An 18,336-nucleotide genomic window follows, 5' to 3' on the forward strand; every position below is an offset into this window, starting at 1 on the left:
TCAGACACTCAACCGACTGAGACCCCCAGGTGCCCCCAGCAGTGTCCATTTTTATTGGTGGACACATGAATGTCTGTTACTTGATGCTTTTGTACTTTTCCAAAAATATAGTAGCTGAGAGACACATGTTTCTTGATGGGGCAACATTGCATTTAGCTACCCTCACCGCTGGACGCACTGTCACATCATCTATAAAATCATGGCCTCCATGGCTCTGGGAGTGGGGAGTTCTGCCTCTTCGGCCCTGCCTCAGTTCTCCAGCTTATGCTATTGTTCTCTTCCTTGCCTTCGCTCGCCTTTTCCTTCTGCTTGCCACCCCCTTTCTGTTTTTGGAAATGCTAGAGCATATTCATCTTTTGAGGCCTGACCTAGCTCAGCAGCCATGTCTTTCTGGAAGTTTTTCTGGAGGACCGTGGGCCACCTTGACCTACAGAAACCCCATCATCCAGAAACCTGTGCGTGTGCGTGTGTACACAGCCATGTCCTGACTCTGAGTGTGCGCACACACGTGTGGCCGTGTAGGCATGCCTTGTGGTACTATCCCTCCACAGATCCTGACAGGAGAGGACTGGAACGCAGTGATGTATCATGGGATCGAATCGCAAGGTGGAGTCAGCAAAGGCATGTTCTCCTCTTTTTATTTCATTGTCCTGACGCTGTTTGGAAATTGTATCCTTCTTGCAGTGCATTAGTGCTTGGTCTGGGTCCAGGGAACCTGGGGGGGTGCGGGGTGTGTTGGCCATGAAAAGGAGAGGCGCCTTCTCGTTGAGTGTGAATGATGGAGCTTCTCCTTCTGGGGAGCTGGCTTAAGTCTAGACAGTGAATACTCTCGAGGCAGTCTGAGCTTGGGGGATCTGGAGGCTGTGGGCCAAGGTTGATGGAAGCATGAACTGTGCGTATGGTGTCCAGAGGGCGTTGGTATGGTCAGTGGCAGGCTCGGGAGGGTTGCCGTGGGAAGACGTGGGCTTCGAACACAGGGCAGTAGTTTTTTTTTTTCCCCCGGTTTAATTCTGTAATTAAGTTTTGGTACTGGGCTTTTAAAGAACTTTCCCCTGCTGAAAATCTAGTACCTGCAGAGAAATGGAAGGCAAGTTTTCCTGTAGCGGGTGCCAGTCAAGCATGTGTTTTAGGACCTCGTGTGTGTGTGTGGGGGGGGGGGGTGGGGGGGTGGGTCTGTGGGGTCAAGGAGAGCCCAGCGCAGGTGACAGCTCTGCCTCAGGCAGGTCACCTGGGAGAAGGAGGCTGTTGGGCTCATGATGCAGGCAGGGGGCAGGGCCAGGAGAGGCGAGGTGCGAATGTGGCCCCACTTCTGGGGCAATAAATTCAGGCCGAGCAGGGGCACTCAGGTTCTCCAAGTCTTCTGTGTATCAGAAACCCCAAGGACAGTTAAAGCTCAGGTTCCAGCCCACAAATGTGCATTTTAACACACTCCCCTGGGGTGCTGGTGTTGGTACTGCGGCCTGGGGACCCCACTTGGAGATCTGCTGTATTAAATATCCTGCAGAGCCTGGAAAAAGATCTGAGCTGGCGACAAACACCTCTGTGTTGTCTCCTCCCAGACTGACCTGCTGGCTCTGCCTTGTCTCCTCACCCGCACACCTGGGCACTTGACCCCGTTTGTCCTTCCTTGCCCCTGGCATGCTGGCCGTTATGCCAGCCTGTGACCTATGACATTCCAGACCTTATTTCTCTCTGCCTCCATCGGACTGTCTCTCCTGCTGCACACCCAGCAGGATTGTACCACCTGACAGCCCTGTGTCGTTCACGGCTCAGGTCCTGGACCCCAGGGTGGGGAGCCCCGCCCCGCCCCGCCCCCCCGGGAGCCTGAGCACAAGGCCTGGGAAGGAGGATCCAGGGTGCTCAGGAGGGCCCGTGCTTGTTTCAGTGTTTAGCAGACAGGGGGGGCCTGGGGGCTGGCTGAGAGGAGAGCTGTAAATGGCAGCCATGGTTATCAGAGAGTGAAGGAGCCTGAAGTGTTGGCTTCAAATGGTGGGGGGTGAGGGTGGGGGTGGGGAATAACTTCTGTCCAGAAAGAGGTGCCCACAGCCCCCAAGACTGAGCAGCGGCCTGAAGCCCTTCACAGCTAATTCTGACCCTGTGCGGTCAGGCCTCGTGCTAGCCACTGGGAATCTTTCCTGCTGCCCCTGTGTGCCCCTCTTGCTGGGCCTCAGGTGCCAGGGCATGACCTTAGTCCCGCTCTTCAGGTGTGGGAAGTCCTCTGAGAGTGTCCATGGCTGTGGTTAGTGTGGGGAAGCGGCCCCTGGCCTCGGTGTCCTGTCCTCTGGTCTCTGCTGGAGCCCTGAGCAGCCTTGCCAACGAGGCAGTGCCCTGGCATATGGGGGGCCTCCCTGCCAGACTGGGGCCTGACCAGCATCAGTCGTCGCTGTCAGCCTCATACAAAGCCGGCTGCTCCTCAGGCCTCGCACTGGCGGGAATAGCCGCAGCCTGGGCCGAGGGGTGAATCCCCAGGCCTGTGGTGAAAGAGCTCAGGTGTAGGGGACACAGGGCTCTGGCTGGGGTGACTTCACCCCCAGAGGACACTGGCAGTGTCTGAGATGGTTTGGTTGTCATGACTGGGCTGAGGGGCTGCTGCATCTGGTGCACACAGGCCAGGGATGCTGTTCAACATCCCACCGCAAAGGGTTGCCTGGCTCCAAACGTCAGCAGTGCCGAGGAATGAAATTAACTGGGGACGGCAGCCGGGGAAGGCCCAGGGAGGGCCTGAGGCACAGCACAGAGTGCAGGCAGGGGATGGTTCTGGGGAGGCGCTGCTCTGAGGTGCACAGGGAGGAGCTTGTGGGAAGAGGCAGCTCCAGCCCCAGGAAAATTGAAGTGACTCACGTTAGTGGCCTGATCTGGACAGACTGGAGGAGGGCGGTGCAGAGAGGTAGCTGCCGACCACAGGCCCCCGTCTGGGCCATTTGGTCCCCTCCTGACTGTGGGATCCTGGGTGGGGTACTTACCCTCTGTGGCCTTTGCTTGCTCGTTTCTAAAAGGGGATTGTAGTAGTGCTTTGTCATGGTGCTCCTGGAAGGGCTCAGTGAGGTGAGGGGTGGGGGGTGCTAGTGTTGTCTGCCATCGGCATGACTTGGGTGTTGTTTTTGCCACTCTAGCAGGAGGGCACCTTGAAACAGAGGGCCCCAGGACCTCACTTTGAAAAAGGAAGGGAGAAAACAGCACTGAGCAGGTGTCCTAAGCCTAGCCTAGGAACTGAAAGCACTGGTCACGGCCGGATATGCATGTTTATGGTCTGTCTTAGGTGGTCTCTGCTCACAGGACCCAAAGGTGATGGGGCCCATGTGAAAGCAGGAGGTGTTGGTTGGGAGGCCTCTCACATTGGCCAGAAATTTGGGGGAGGTGGGGATAGAGGTAGGCAGTCCAAATTAATCCAACACAGCCTCTGAGCTTTGGGGCTGGAGAGTCAGGCCTGAAGAATGGGGTTGGGGAAGGAGTTTGTGTGGCCATTATGGGGAGTTGATACGAGACTGAGGGCAAGAAGGATGGGCAGACCAGGCGGCGTGGCTAGTCTGTGTCTGAGGGCAACAGGGAACAGAGGAACAAGGGGACTTGAGAGGTATATAGTCACAGAGGATCTGGGGAGATGAGGAACCCTGTTCTCCATGGGGCAAGCTGCAGCATGACTGTGGGAGACTTGGGTGGGTGGGTGGGGGGGCAGAAGGGTTCCTTTCCTTAGCTGGAGCCAACCAGACACTCTGCTGAATGTCTTCCTGGCCATCGCCGTGGACAACCTCGCCAACGCTCAGGAGCTGACCAAGGTGCGTGGGTAGGGGCACCACCTGCAGCCCAGGACGGGCAGGGAGGGGCAGGCGGGGCAGTGTGTGTGACTCTGGATGAGTCCAGGGTTAAGGACCCATGTAACCACCCTCCACCGGGCATCTCCTCAAGGTCCTAGACGGGCAGAGGTTAGGCTGCCACTCAGATGTGTGTGTGTTTGTGTGTGTGTGTGAGGGGGTGGTGCTGAGGAAGTGTGAGAGATGATGTGCCAGGAAGGCAGATGAGCCCAAGGGCAGCTTCTGGAGAATCCGAGACCTGGAAAAAATGGCCAGAAAGGCAGGGGGAGTTATGAAGAATGGAAGATGCAGCCCAGAGAGTTCTAAGAAGTGAGGGGCAGGCTGCACCAGGCCCCTGCGCTCGTCCCTGGGAGGCGAGGGGCCCCTGTGGCCAGTCTGGAGTGTGCCTGGTTGAGCTCAGGCAGTTACCGGGCAGCTCTGTCCTCAGATGCCAGGCCTGGCTGGAGCCTGGAGGAGCAGCTGCTGCCCCCTTGTCAGCTTGTTTGTGCCGCAGCGGGACAGCCTCTTCTCCTGGCTGTGCCTAGCGGGTGGCATCTAATACTCTCCTCTTGTCCCTGAGCCTGGTGGGGGGGTGTGATTATACATGGCTTCCCCTGTGGTTGCCTTCCCAACGACACAGCCCCCTGCCTGGTCACCTTCACCCTCACAGCCGTGGACAGTGTAGCCCTGGCTCCCAGGAGGAGGGTCCTGCTCCCTCGCTGGGCCACCTGAGGGGAGTGCTCCCCTGCTGCAGAAACCCCACGTGCTTGCCATCTTGGCTGAGCATGTGGCCTGCTTGTGCACCTGTCCATGTCCATGTGTGTGTGCTGGAGCTCACACCTGTGCACATTCCTCTGTGTGTCTGACACAGTCCTGCCCTCACCATCTAGCACATCCCGACTGTCAACATCATCCCTGTTCCGGGGTGAGCTTGACTTGGGCTTTCCCTGAGGAGGGCAAGTTCAGGACGTTTCTGCAGTCAGTATGGGTGTGTGCAAATATGCCACAGTGCTTCCGACAGGTGTCAGGTGCCCTGCTACCCTCCTCTGTTCTCTGGGAGGAGTGCTCCAGGGGGAGGCAGGCCTATTCAGTGTGTCTGCCTTAGCTTCTGCTCAGACTTCCTCTTCTCCGGGCCCAGGCCTGGGCCGTGGTGTTGCCTGGGGGTATAGACGCCTACCCTGCTCTGGCTGCTGCCTCCTGAGGACCTGGAAGTCCCACTGGCCTGCTCATTCCTGTTGTCCGCCAGGGCCCACACTGGGCTTTGCCATCTAGGAGTGGCTGGAGAATGACTGCTCCTGGCCCCAGGCTGGGCTTTCGGCGGGCGGTGGGGTCAGGGGGATCCCCTGCATCCACAGAACATATCTTGGTGTCAGGATTTCTGGGACCACATGAAATGGGGGTGCCCAGCAGCGTTGGTGGTCTGGGCACCAGCTGTGTTGGTGCAGGGGTGAGCTTGAGCTTGAAGTTCTCGCCGCCTCTTCGGGTCGCGCTGTGGGTGAGAACACACCAAGGAAGCGATGTCCTCGGGGCCCTGTCTCCATGCAGAGACACCCTGTGAGATGTTGGACCAACTGCCCTTATTCAGGAATCGTCTTTCCCTGGGAGGTGGAGCAGGTGGAGGCCTGTGTTAGGCTGTGGGGGCATTTCCTGGACTGGCCCTCCTTCCTTTACATTCCCACAAATGCATTACAGTATTACATTCTTTTCAAAGTGGAAATAAACTCTATGAAGTCTGTTTGTAGAACACCTGTCCTCTCTGCCCAGAGGGCTGTAAACCAGGATGGAGCCCGCGGCTTGAAGAAGGACCTCGATAGGGGTGTTCTGTGGTAGATGGAGCTTCGCCTCCTCTCTGGGGCCTGAAGCTTGAAGACCTCTTCGCTGTGGTGGGAAATCTGCAGGCAGCTAACAGGGGTTTTAATTTTTGCCATTTTGGGGCCTCTAGGATAAGATTTAGGGATGTTTTGGGCCACAGTGGGAACACTAGCTTCCATGGAAGCCAGGTGGGCCTGGGGTTGGGTTTGGGGGAAATAACAGTGGTCTCAGCAGTGTAAGTGGAGGACGTGGAGGCCTCGGTTTCCCTCCACGGGCTCATGGGCTCAGCCCGGAGCTTTTCATCTAGATCCTAGAAGCCGAGCATGTTGGTTTTGCCCAGTGACATGGGGTCGGGGCCAGAGGGTCTGCCCAGAAGTCCACTCCCCTTCCCACGGAGGGGGCAGAGGCAGGGCAGGATATCTACACCTGTGTCAGAGAGCCATGGGGGTCCTTCCCACAAACTTGGTGGGGGAGGGGATACCATCAGGCATTGTAAGTGGCTGCCATGTGTTGGGGGACACAAGGAGGGACTTCTCACAGCCACGGCTAGGGACAGGTAGACAGATGTGATCTGACGGGTCCTGGTAGGAAAGCTCAGAGGCTGTGAGGTAGCTATGCCTGACCCTCGCCCGGTGACAGTTCCTGTGGGTGATGCTGAGCCAGGACCTAGGCTCAGGGTGCAGAGTCCTGCCCCTTGACCTTGTCCACAGTTGTGGGGCAGAGGCTGGCTTTGTTCAGGCGAGACAGGTGCCCCTGAGGTGTGGGGGCAGCGGGTGGGAGGAAAGGAGGGCTGGGCTTGCGTTTTGGCAGAGCCAAGTCCAAGACACCGTGGGACACGTGTGCAGGCAGCAGCTGGGTCCTTGTGGCTTGAGCTCGTGTATGGCGTCGGGGTGCAGGCGCAGGGCTGGGATCACCAGCTGTGAGCACCCTGGGACTGGCCCACGGCAAGAGGGTGCTGAGGCAGGAATCCTGTGGAACACGGCCCGGAGCAGCAGGTACAGGCCGCCAGAGGGCTTGCGTGGGATTGGTGCTCGCTGCTGGAGCCTGGATGGGTTGTGCTCACGCAGGGGCTGCTGCCTGGCCCACCGGTTCAGAGGGGAGCAAGGACTCCTAGACCATGGAAGGAAGAGCTCCAAGGCCAGCTGCACACCTCTGTCTGTTCAAACAGGATGAAGAGGAGATGGAAGAAGCAGCCAATCAGAAGCTTGCTCTGCAAAAGGCCAAAGAAGTGGCCGAAGTGAGCCCCATGTCTGCCGCAAACATCTCTATTGCTGCTGCGTAAGGCTCTTGGGGGTGGACTGCAGGGTGGTGGGGGCTGCTGCAGAGTCTCTTGGCTGGGCCCCCAGCAGGGCACTCCTTCCGGGGGCTTCCTTGGAGCACCTTGTGTTGGCTGGAGCTTTTTGGGACACAGCCTCCCCCAGGAGCTGTGATGAGAGGGAACGGCTCCCTTCCTGCAGGAATCTGTGAGCAGAGGGTTCATCAGGAAGAGCCTCCATGGCTTCTCCCAGTTTGAGTTGAAGCAAGGTGTGACGATGCATGGTCCTCCCATCATGGGTGGGATCGGCTCTGATTAGCCCCTTGAGAGTCTTGGGTGGCTCCAGAGCTCCTAGCTGGGGCAAAGACTGTGAGTCAGGGGTAAGGTATTGATATATCTATTTTATAATTTTCTTAAAGTTTGTTCATTTAGAGAGAGAGAGAGAGAGAGAGAGAGAGCGAGCGAGCAGGGAGGGAGAGAGAATCCCAACCAGGCTCCGTGAACTCATGAACCGTGAGATCACAACCTGAGCTGAAACTGAGTCAGATGTTTAACCAACTGAGCCACCCAGTCGCCCCTCCATACGTCTGTTTTCTGCACAGCTTTTTAGGAATGTATTTTGTGAACCGAAAGATTCTAGGTGGTATTTCAGCAGCCCAAGAGACTTAATGCAGTTTCCTAAATTGTCTTTGAGGTTTCTGTGTTGGGACAGAGGTCAAGGGGAAGCCTTGCTGATGAGAAAAGGTGAAGGCGGGGTTGAAGCTTCCTTGGGGAGGCTGGTCATCCCGAGGTTCAGCTGAGCTTGAAGGAACATTGCAGAACCACATCTGGAGGTCTTAGGGCCTTCAGAGTTGGGACAGCCTAGGGCCAAAGGCTGCAGTGTGCTGAGGGAGGTCACCGCCGGGGAAAGAGAGGGATGGGAAGGGGGAAGGAAGGTCTGGCCTGCTGTCAGCGTGGCCATGAGAGAGCACAGAGAAGCTCTGTCTTTGTGGGGAGCTCGCTCTCTGAGCCAGGCTGAATCTGTCTGGAGCTGCTGGCTTGTCTTCAGTGCCACCCTACCCCACCCTACCAAACACCTCCCATTTCCCATGTGGACCCACCTGGTGGGCACCAGGAACAGCCTCAGGTACATCTGTGGTGACACATGCATCTGGGCTGCTGAGTGTATGTGCCGGCATGTGGATGTGTTTGCTGGGAGTGTGGGTGTGCGGGTGTGCGGGAACGCGTGCGTCTGCTTGTGCGTGAGTGTGTATCATAGCAGCCCCGTTCTTGTTCAGCAGTCCCAAGAGTGACGACCTGTTTTCTAGGAAGGCCTTTGCAGAGGACCTGCCCCTAAGCCAAGCAGGAAGCACTGGCCTCTGGGGGAGAAGAAGCCAGAGGAGATCACAGGCCCCTGGGGGGCCCAGGCAGGGGTGCAGGGGGCCTGCGGGGAGCCAGGCAAGACACAGCAGTCATTTCTCAGACAGCTGCTGGGGTGCTCAGGGTTTAGTTGCCTCTGTTTTGTTGTTTGGCTGGTTCAGTGACTTGGTCGGCTTGGTCCTGGGCTTGCTTTGAGGAGGTTGTGGTGACCTGGCAGACGGCCCCTTCTCCTGAGCTTTGTAAACTACTGGTGGTCTGCCTTAGCAAGGGCGGCAGATGAGCCTTTGACTTCTTCATGGGCCTTGTGGGTTTCAGTTCAGCGTTTGCCCTCTCTGCTCGCTCTGGAGGTGAGTGCGCTGTCCTGTGGGCCTGATGCCTGTCAGAGCTGCCTCTTCCCTGGGGGCATGTGGCAGGGCACCCGTTCCCATCAGGGCAGAGATCTCAGAGAGGCAGGTGCCGGGGCCCTCAGCACCACCACACAGAGCATGTCAGGCCACCAAGAAAGGTCTGGATGCTCTTCCTCTGCCCCTGTCCTCATCTGGGGATACTGCTATGTAAGAACAAGGCTGCAGACTGGTAACCCCGGGCCAGGGTATAACACCGGCTGCTGGCCCCATCTCCACTGTGGTTGCTTCTTTTCTCCTGGGCGGGGTTCCTGGGGTTGCACAGGTATTCTGCCTCACAGCAGGTCCTGAGCTCCGTGTCACCTTGTCAGCCAGGCACGTGTGTCCCCCTGCTTGGGCTGTAGGTCCCGCGGGTTCTCCTGGGATGTGGCTTTGGGTTGCTGTCCTCTGCAGCATGTCCTGGTCTGCTGTTGCTGGACACGGCGGTCGGTCTGACGTGATCACTGAAGATCCCACACACTGGGCGGGGTCTGAACTCCCGGGTGTGTGAATGTCTGCTCTCCTCTTTGTGTGGAGACCACTGAGCCCTGGAAGCTGTGGCTCAGAGCCCCGGTGTCTGTCTGTCCTCTGTCGGCTGGCCCCCCTCCCAACTGTTTCTGTTCTCCTGGTGAGTTGTGTTGGGTAGACGGGCAATGCCTGCTTCTTCCCCACTGCTGGGGTGGGGTTAGAGTGAAGCGCCCGAGTGACGCTCGCTGTGACACTCCCTGCAGCCATGCCGTGTGGTCTGTGCAGGGGGAGGACTGGTCCAGATGTTCTCTGTGACGCCTCGATGCTGGGTGGCCCTTCATGTCCTTGGTGTTTGAGAGGCTCTCCTGGGCCTTGTGCAGCCTCACACAGAGCCTGAGGGGAGAGGGTTCCACGCCTCCTCAGAGGGGCGTCCCTGTCCCTTGGAGTTGGGCTGCAGCCCCAGGTGACAGCCACTTCAGGCCCCTGGGAGGGAAGGGACGGTAAGGGTGACATGGCCCTCCTGGTTCTCTGTACTTTGTCATCCTTCTCCTCACCTGCACTTCTGAATGCTGGTATACACACTCACTCACACAGTTCACTTACCTCATCGGAGTCACAGCCCCCTGACGCTCACTGTCATGCCTGTTTGTGCTCATACGTGTTCATACTCACCTGGTTGGTCACTCACACGTGTTCACACTCACATACGCACACATGCTCACTCATAACCCCACACTCATTCACACACTCTCGTATACTCACACACCATCCACGCACTCACGTTCAGTCATACACTGATTTGCACACTCACACACACACGTTTGCACCCAGGACCTGCAGGCGAGTGAGTTGCTCTGGGCTCCTCACAAATGTGTGTAGACTCGGCCTTGAGAAGGAGTTGCTGGGAAGCCACCTGGGGAACTGCCTTAAAGGGGAATGATTGTGGAGATCTTTGGTTTCTCTCTGTTGGTTTTGGAAAAGCTTCCAGAAAGTCCCTGGGAAATGGCTGGAGGTATACCCAAAGGAAGTGGGTTGGTCATGTAGCCTGTTAGCCCCTTGGAAGGGTCGTGGTGAGTTGGAGGCATGTGGTTTAGAGCCTGGGGAGCCGATGGGGTCAGGTGGGCTGGGACAGAGCCAGGTGGTCAGGCAGCAGGGCCCAGGTGAAGCAGCAAAGGGCAGGTGTCCCGTGCTGGCTGGCTTTGCTCCCATCTTGAAGGCAAGGCGAATGCCTAGGTCATCCCACCACAGCCCCGTGGGCGTGGGACACCAAGAGGCAGGGGAGGGCCATTTGGAACTTCGGACAAGTGGTGCTGGCTCTCTCCAAGCCGGCTGCCCTTCTAGGGGCCTAGTGTGCTGGGCCGTAGCGGATGGGCAGCAGGACCCCGGCTTCTCTTCTTCCAGCCGTGGTGGGTGTGCTGTGTTCTTTTTTAGCGCTACTTTTCTGCCGGATGCTCTTTCTTTCTCAACTTCTCTTTTCCCCCGAGGTCTCGGCCGGTGCCCATTCTGATGGAAGCGTCCCTGGCCTCCTGCCCAGATTTACACTGCAGCCTGCGCCCTGACCTGACGTGGCTTAAACATGTTCTTGTCCTTTAGAGCCCTCTCTGGTTTTCTCACTTTTGTTTGTTTTGTCTTTTGCATGTGCAGTTTTGTAAAGCACACGCGAGGTGCTGCATCTCACAGCTCATCTGTCTCCAGCATAAACTCACCGTGAGTCGCTCTGCTACGATCCCCGTCTGTGGCTTCGTGACAGCTACATGCGAACACCTCCCTCCACCCCTAACTGCTTTTCCACCTCAAATCACTTGCTTCAGGGGCAGCTCCGGGAAAGCCTTCTGCAGCTGGCGGGGGACAGTGGGCATGCTTCCCGACGTCCCTGAGTCCTGTTCACGGGCATCAGCCTCTCTGAGCTCGGCCCCTCTCCTCTCCCTCCTGGTCGTCTTGTCTGCCGTCTGTCCATGTGCTGTCTCTCTGGTGTCTTCAGCACCTTCGCTTCTCCTGAGGTGACCACCGCTGGGCACCAATGGGTGCTGTCTCCTTACGGTTCCCGTGACGGAGAGCGTTCATTAGGACTCACAGAGGACATTCACGGGGTCCTCCTTCCCCATTCCTTTTTCACTTGGGAGGGGGTGTATCTGTGACCCTTAGGAAGTTGTGCCAGCAAGATCAGAGTTGCTGTCTCATGTTAGATCAGCCAGAGCCTGAGATAGAGCCATAGAAACCTCAGTGTGGCCCTCCTGGAGGTGACGCCAGTCTGGCGGGGGAAGTTGTCCTGGGAGGCTTGCCCCCAGGGGCTTCCTCCCAAGGGTCAGACCAACCCCTGCAGGTGAGAAGTCCCCGGAGTGCCTGGGTGTAGTCAGTAGGTGGCCGGGTGCCTGCTTTGTGTTCTGGTGCTGTGGGAGCCCTTGCCGTCACTGAGACACCTGCCCCCTACTCAGCCAGCACAGAGCCAGGTTCAGCTTGCCCGCAAGCACTTGGAGCTGCTGGCTGTTGGGGCCTGATGTCTCACAGGGTAAGAAAGCTGGATCCTGGATGAGTGATTCACAGGGTGGAGTAAAATGTGCACATAGGTATTGATGGTGTCACAGTCGGGGCTGCTTCACGTTACCAGCGGCTGTGGGTAACTGGCTCTCTCAGCCCAGAGACTTCAAAGCAGGGCCATACCAGTGAGGCTTCTTTTTGGGCCCTACAGGCATCTGCAGTGCCTGGGTCAGGTGTGGCCGAATAGGGCTATACCAGCAAGCTGGGGTCGAGACATCACGGGAGCAGCTCCCCCATGTGACTCCTCAAAGAGCCTTTTTAGACAAGAGCTTTGCCTGGATCATTGTCACCTGTGTGTCAGACGGTTGGCCTGGCTCTCGCTCGCATGTTCTTGCCACTTGTGAAGTCGGTGGAGAGGTGCAGAGAGACCAGTGGTGGCCAGACTGAGCAAGGACAGGGCAGCAGCCAGGTGGGTGCAGGCTGACTCAGACACCAACAGGGAGGAGAGGCCTGGCACGCGGACTCAGAGACACATCCAGAGAGGAAGTCAGCAGCATCACCGGTAGGTGGTTGCAGACAGTTTCAGGCGGCGCTAGGGCCCAGAGAGGCAGAGAGACCCAGCAGGAGCAGGGCCCCAGAGGGGCCACGTGACACAAGTGTTCAGTGTCTTGCTCCCCTGGGAAGTTATGAGAGAAGAGGAGTCTGCCAGCCCCGTGGCACCCTCCAGTCTCGCAGGTTAGCTGGTTGCTGGCAGAGGAGGAGCTGCAGCCCAGGGTGGGCCTGAGGGCACAGCCATGTCATCACAAGCTCATCCTCACCGGAGCTCCCGGCCACTCCGAGTCGGAACGTTGTTCCCACTGTCTCTACTGCCTGTCTGTCCTGACAGAACTCACCTCCCCGCCCCTCACCGTCTTGGGCTGTGTCTAACACTAACCCTGCTGCTGCTGTGCTGTCAGCCCTCGTGGGCTCTTATGTCTGAGGAGTGACCCTCAAGGCTGTCATCCCTTTCACGTGGTTCAGCATTGTTCAGAGTTGGGTCCTTTGTTTCGGTGCCAGCCTGGGATGGGGTAGGTCCCCTGTGGCTTTAGTCTGAAGCCAGAGAAACAGAGGGTGGTCGTGTTGCAAGGCGTCCCCAGGAGTAGGGCTGCATGGCTTTGGTGTGTCAGAGGAGGCAGCTCAGGGCCTGGGGTGGCAGTTGAAGCTGTGGGGTAGCAGATGGCCAGAGAGGCTAACAGTTGTCCACCCTGTGTTGCCCTGGCCTGTCTGCCACGTCTCCCGGGTGAGGCACAGACAGTGTACTCTTCTGCCTTCACACTTTTGAGGCACTGCCCTGGAAATGGCTCCCCACGCTGGAGCCTGGACCTCACTTCGAAGGGACAGGGTTAAGCATCATATGCTTTGTGCAGGCCAGCTGCAGGGACTGGGCTTCCCCCACCCGGCCACCTCTGTCTTTGCAGGTCAGCATGGTGCTCAGTGGCCCGGGGCCCTGGAGCTGGTGGCAGGGTTGGCCTGGGGCCCCTCAGGCTGTCACTCTAGGCTGTGGTGTCAGTACAGTTGGGGTCTGGCCAAGGCCTCATATCTTTAGATACCTTTTCTTCTGTGTTGCCTTTGCATGCATCTGATCCTGGCTCCGTCAATGGCTCACCGTGGGGCCCTCTGTGAGTCGCAGCCTCTAGGCTCAGTGTCTTCATCTGTGAAATGGGGACAAGAGCAGCACCTAATTCCTAAAGGTGGTTTTGGGGGTCGGATGAGGTGGGCATTGCAGCCGGTAGCACAGTGTGGCCCTTGAACAATACAGGTGCCACAGCCGGCATTGTTCTTACGCTGCCGCCACCACCACCACCGTGGTGGGTCCAGAAACCTCCAGAGGCTGAAGGAGGAGAGTCTGGCCTCAGCAGAGGTTTCTGCTTGGCTCAGGTGGGACTGGAGTCGCCTGCATTGGAACCCTTATTCAGCAAAGACCCCAGAATGCAAAGGGCTTCCCATGTATCCTGGGCTGTGGAGCCCCACGTGTAACCATGTGGGTGAGGCTGGAGGGTGGTCGAGGCCTTTGGTAGCCTGTGCAGTGGGGGCTGAGTCTGGAGCACAGGCCATTCCTGGTGCTGGAGGGCTCCTCTCTGTGCCGGTGGATGAAGGGGGCTCCCTGTGGAGCCAGGAGAAAGGAGGGCATTGAGGACCATGGGAGGAAGCATCTCCAGGCCTCGACCTGAGTGCTGGGCTCCTGGGAGCAAATGGCCGCTGAGCCCAGTGGCAGCTGCCCAGATGGGGCTGACCACCTTAGGGAGCAGTCACAGCTTTACTCTTCGCTCCTGTTAGGGCCAGCTGCCCCTGGGCAGCTCTGCTGTATGCTTCAGCGAGGCCCATGCCCCAGGGCTGCTGCAGGTGGCTCCCTGCCTCCTGCCTCTTCCTCAGTCCTGCCCCATTTGGATGCTGCCCCCCACCTCTCCCCATTTTGGTCTTCTTGGCCAGCAGCCCACCTGCCCTGGAAGCCTGTCTGCCGCCTCATGCTGGTTCTTATCATTCCCACTGCCCTGCATCCCGTGGCCAAGGGCCCCTGTGCACCTGCTCAAGGGTGGCTTTGAGCCCCCACCTGGGACCCCCCCCCCCGTCAGTCTTTGGGCTCACGATGGGGCGAGGCCAGCGCTGAATTCTTGTTACCCTGGGTATCCCCCACCTGCTCTGCACCGACTGCCAGGGGTCTTGAGGGCTCCTGCCACTCCTCCTCCCTGCGTCCACTCTGCCATCCCTCCATTGCTGCGACCATCTGTGGCTTCCCCTGCGAGGCAGAGAGGTGGGGGGGGGGCGGGGCGGACGCTCACTGCCGGTCTCCCCACAGCAGGCCGCAGAACTCGGCCAAAGCACGCTCGGTCTGGGAGCAGAGGGCCAGCCAGCTGCGGCTGCAGAACCTGCGGGCCAGCTGCGAGGCGCTGTACAGCGAGATGGACCCTGAGGAGCGGCTGCGCTACGCCACCACGCGCCACCTGCGGCCGGACATGAAGACGCACCTGGACCGGCCGCTCGTGGTGGAGCTGGGCCGCGACGGGCCGCGGGGCCCCCCGGGGGGCAAGGCCCGGCCCGAGGGCGCAGAGGCCGGCGAGGGCACGGACCCACCCCGCAGGCACCACCGGCACCGCGACAAGGCCCCGGCAGCGGCCCCGGGGGCGGCGGCGGAGCAGGACAGGGCAGACGCCCCGAAGGCCGAGGGCGGGGAGTCCGGGGCCCGGGAGGAGCGGGCGCGGCCGCACCGCAGCCGCAGCAAGGAGGCCCGGAGCGAGCGCGGCCGCGGCCCGGGCCCCGAGGGCGGCCGGCGCCACCACCGGCGCGGCTCCCCGGAGGAGGCGGCCGAGCGGGAGCCCCGGCGCCACCGCGCCCACCGGCACGCACCCGACCAGGGCAAGGAGGGCGCCGTGCCCGGGACCAAGGGAGAGCGGCGAGCGCGCCACCGCGGCGGCCCCCGGGCCGGCCCCCGGGAGGCCGGCAGCGGCGAGGAGCCGGCGCGGCGGCACCGGGCCCGGCACAAGGCGCTGCCCACGCACGAGGACGCGGAGAAGGAAGGCGAGGTCGAGGACAGGGACAAGGAGAAGGAGCTCAGGAACCATCAGCCCAAGTGAGGGAGTGCGCGTGGCGGAGGCGGGGCCCTGTCGAGGGGCGAGGGGCTGCCGGTGGCGCAGGGTTCAGGGGTGCGGGGCTGTCCCTGTTCAGGTTGGCCGTCCCACCTTCCGTCTCAGCCTCTCTCTCTGCGGTGGGGACAACCCTGCCCTGTTGGGGCGACGTGTAAAATCCTTACAACCGCGTGGGGATCAGGTTTGCTTGGTGCGTGTCCATCGTTATTCTAAGGCTCGCAGGAGAGAGAGGGTGTAGGACGAAATCGTTGGGACTGGTTTGGGACACGTTGGCTTGGGAAGATTGGAGAGAGCCTGAGGGAGGCCCGAGGAGGCCACTGGGGGCTAAATGGTAGGAAGGAATAGGGCCAGGCTGGGTGGCCATGCCAGAAAGGGCCTCCCAGCTCTCCACACCAGCTGGCTCGCCTGCTCCCTGGCAGGGACAGGCCATGACTCTGAGTCTGTGAGAAAGCTGGGGTGACAGGAGGCCCCAGGCTGAGGCCAGCACTCTTGGGCGCCTGCCCGACAGCTGGAAGCCCCTGCTCAGGTCTAGAGTCTGTGTTTGTGTGCAGAGTTCTGTGTGGGGCCTTTGGTCTGGAGGGGCCGCAGGTGGAGTAGCTTAGAGAAACACCCTCTTCTGGGCTTCTTCATTCTGCACATAGTTCCCTTTTATATACATAGTGTGATGCCAGCCATGCCTGGTCGTGTGCCAGGGACAGACAGGTTGAGTCGGCCCCATTTTTACTTTTCAGACCTGAAAACACAGAAATGTACAAAGTGATGAAAACCATATGAAATGTCAGAGTAGCAGAGGAAGTGGTCAGGGATTTATCTGATTTGCATTGGGGCATAAGGAGCTGGATTTTGCAGACTGACTAGGAGTTTAGGGCTGCATCAGAGTCTGATGTGCATTCTTGGTTGCAGGGAGCCACGCTGTGACCTGGAGGCCAGTGAGATGATGGGTGTGGGCCCTGTACATGCACTGCCCAGCACCTGCCTACAGAAGGTGGAGGAACAGCCAGAAGATGCAGACAATCAGCGGAATGTCACACGGATGGGCAGTCAACCCTCGGACCTGAGTGCCACTGTGCATATCCCGGTGACGCTGACCGGCCCTCCTGGGGAGACCACGGTTGTTCCCAGTGAGTATCTCCCCGTATCAGCGGGGCAGGGCCCACCTTATGCAGGCGCAGTTTGCTCTTCCCTGTCCCCCTCTCTCCATGGCAGCCGCTTGGGGACAGAGCATGCCTGTGTGAGCCTGTCTACACCAGCTCGAGACAAAGTCCTTTGTGGTCAGCATCTGTGCCTTGATGTCTCTTTGTTTCCAGTGCCCCAGAGGAGCACTGTTGCTATCACATGCCACTTAAACTCTATTCTCCTCCCTTCCAAAAATATTTGCAAGTTACCAGCTCAGCGCCAGGCATGGTGTCAGAGTGCTGGGGATAGCGGGGGGGAGTGGAACTGTGGGGCTTACGGTCTCATCAGGAGAGCAGACCTCAGGATGGTCCCAGCTCTTCATAGTTGTGTGAAAGCTGCTAAGGACCATGTCCCCAGACTTGATGGGGGCTGAGAACTACTGGGTGAGAAGGAGGAAGTTGTCGGGGTGCTGGTATTCCTACCGACTTACTTTGCCCTATGATCCCTGCACTAAGATCCCCATAGGCCTTTGCCTCAGCCCCTTTTTTCTTCCCCCCACTCAATCACTCACTTACTCACACGTGAGTGTGAGCCTGATTGGGCAGCCACTCCATGCCTGACTGCCTGACCGTGAGAGCAGGAACTGAGGGTACAGGGTGGACAAGATACTGCTCCTGTTTTTAGGCCACTCCACCTTGTAGGGACAAGACGGACAAATACTGTCCCCTCATACTGTGTGGAAGGTGCATAGACCTCTCGTGAGCGCCGAGGACAGAGAAGGCGTTCCACGGGGAGGGGAAGATACCACAGAAGCAGAGCTGACGTGCAAGGCCAGATGGAGATTTAGGTCTCGAGTAGACCAGTTGCCACCACCTGGTGTGGCCTGTGTTTGCAGATGTGTCCACAAACACAGACACGTGTCTGTGCCTGTTACCTCTTGTCAGGTGCTCTCACCTGGGGCCTGTGAACCAGTGCACAGTGCTAGGTGTGGCAGTGGGAGATGGCCAGCTCCAGCTGCTTAAGCTCTCCTCCTTTTTGCTTCCTTGGGAGAATGCTTTCCCTGGCCTATCCCTGGTTTCCCTTCCCATGGGTAATAGTGGGTCTGTCTTACCAGACTCCTGGAAAGCAACCCCCCTGGTCTGAGTCTCTCTGGATAAACTTGAGGATTGGCCCAGGCTTCCCACCTGACTTTTGTCAAGTCCCTCTTCCCCACCTCCTGGCAACCCCTGATCTTTTTTACTGTCTCTGTAGTTTTGCCTGTTCCAGAATGTCATCGCGTTGGAATCATACAGTGTATAGCCTTTTCAGATTGGCTTCTTTCACTTACCAATATGCATTTCAGGTTCCTGCCATGTCTTTTCATGGCTCAATAGCGCATTTCTTTTTAGCACTGAATAGTGTTCCATTGTCTGCGTATACTGCAGTTTATTTATCCACGCACCTATTGAAGGACATCTTGGTTGCTTCCAAATTTTGACCATTATGAATAAAGCTGCTATAAACGTGTGCAAGGTTTTGTGTGAACTGGTTTTCAACTTCTTTGGGTAAATACCAAGGGGAGTAATGGCTGTATCATATGGTAAGACTATGTTTCATTTTGTAAGAAACCGCTGAACTGCTTATACCATTTTGCATTTCCACTAGTAATGTACGAGGGTCCTATTGTTCCACATCCTTGTCAGCAGTTGGTATTGTCAGTGTTCCAGATTTTGGCCAGTCTAGTAAATATGTCGTAGCATCAAATTGTTTAAGTTTGCGTTTTCCTAATGATGTGTGATGTGGAACATTGTTTTCGTATACTTATTTGCTATCTGCCTTTTCCTCTTCAGTGAGGTGTCTCTTAAGATCTTTGGCCCATTTTTTTAATCTGGTTGTTTTCTTATTTTCAAATTTTAGGTGTTCTTTGCATATCCCGGATAACACTCTTTTATCAGATGTGTTTTTTTACAAATATTTTTTCCCATCCGTGGCTCATCTTGTTCTCTTGACGTTATCTTTCACAGAGCAGAATTTATTAATTCTAGCTGATACGTTATTTTTCTCATGGATCA

General features: G+C 57.9%; 1 protein-coding gene across 12 annotated transcripts in view; it reads left to right on the forward strand.

Annotated features, from left to right (window-relative positions):
• CACNA1B (calcium voltage-gated channel subunit alpha1 B) overlaps positions 1-18,336 on the forward strand; it is a 191,756-nt gene that overhangs the window by 85,703 nt on the left and 87,717 nt on the right. For 6 of the 12 annotated variants that reach the window (XM_043566709.1, XM_043566698.1, XM_043566701.1 and 3 more), the window contains exons 16-20: positions 552-669; positions 3,709-3,776; positions 6,772-6,881; positions 14,383-15,153; positions 16,073-16,290. In XM_043566709.1, the coding sequence (XP_043422644.1) occupies positions 552-669; positions 3,709-3,776; positions 6,772-6,881; positions 14,383-15,153; positions 16,073-16,290 (1,285 nt within the window). The remainder of the gene's footprint in view (positions 1-551; positions 670-3,708; positions 3,777-6,771; positions 6,882-14,382; positions 15,154-16,072; positions 16,291-18,336) is intronic. The other 6 variants (XM_043566700.1, XM_043566702.1, XM_043566707.1 and 3 more) reach the window with 1 other exon arrangement.

The sequence above is a fragment of the Prionailurus bengalensis genome, chromosome D4, assembly GCF_016509475.1.
Source record: "Prionailurus bengalensis isolate Pbe53 chromosome D4, Fcat_Pben_1.1_paternal_pri, whole genome shotgun sequence".
NCBI lineage: Eukaryota > Metazoa > Chordata > Mammalia > Carnivora > Felidae > Prionailurus > Prionailurus bengalensis.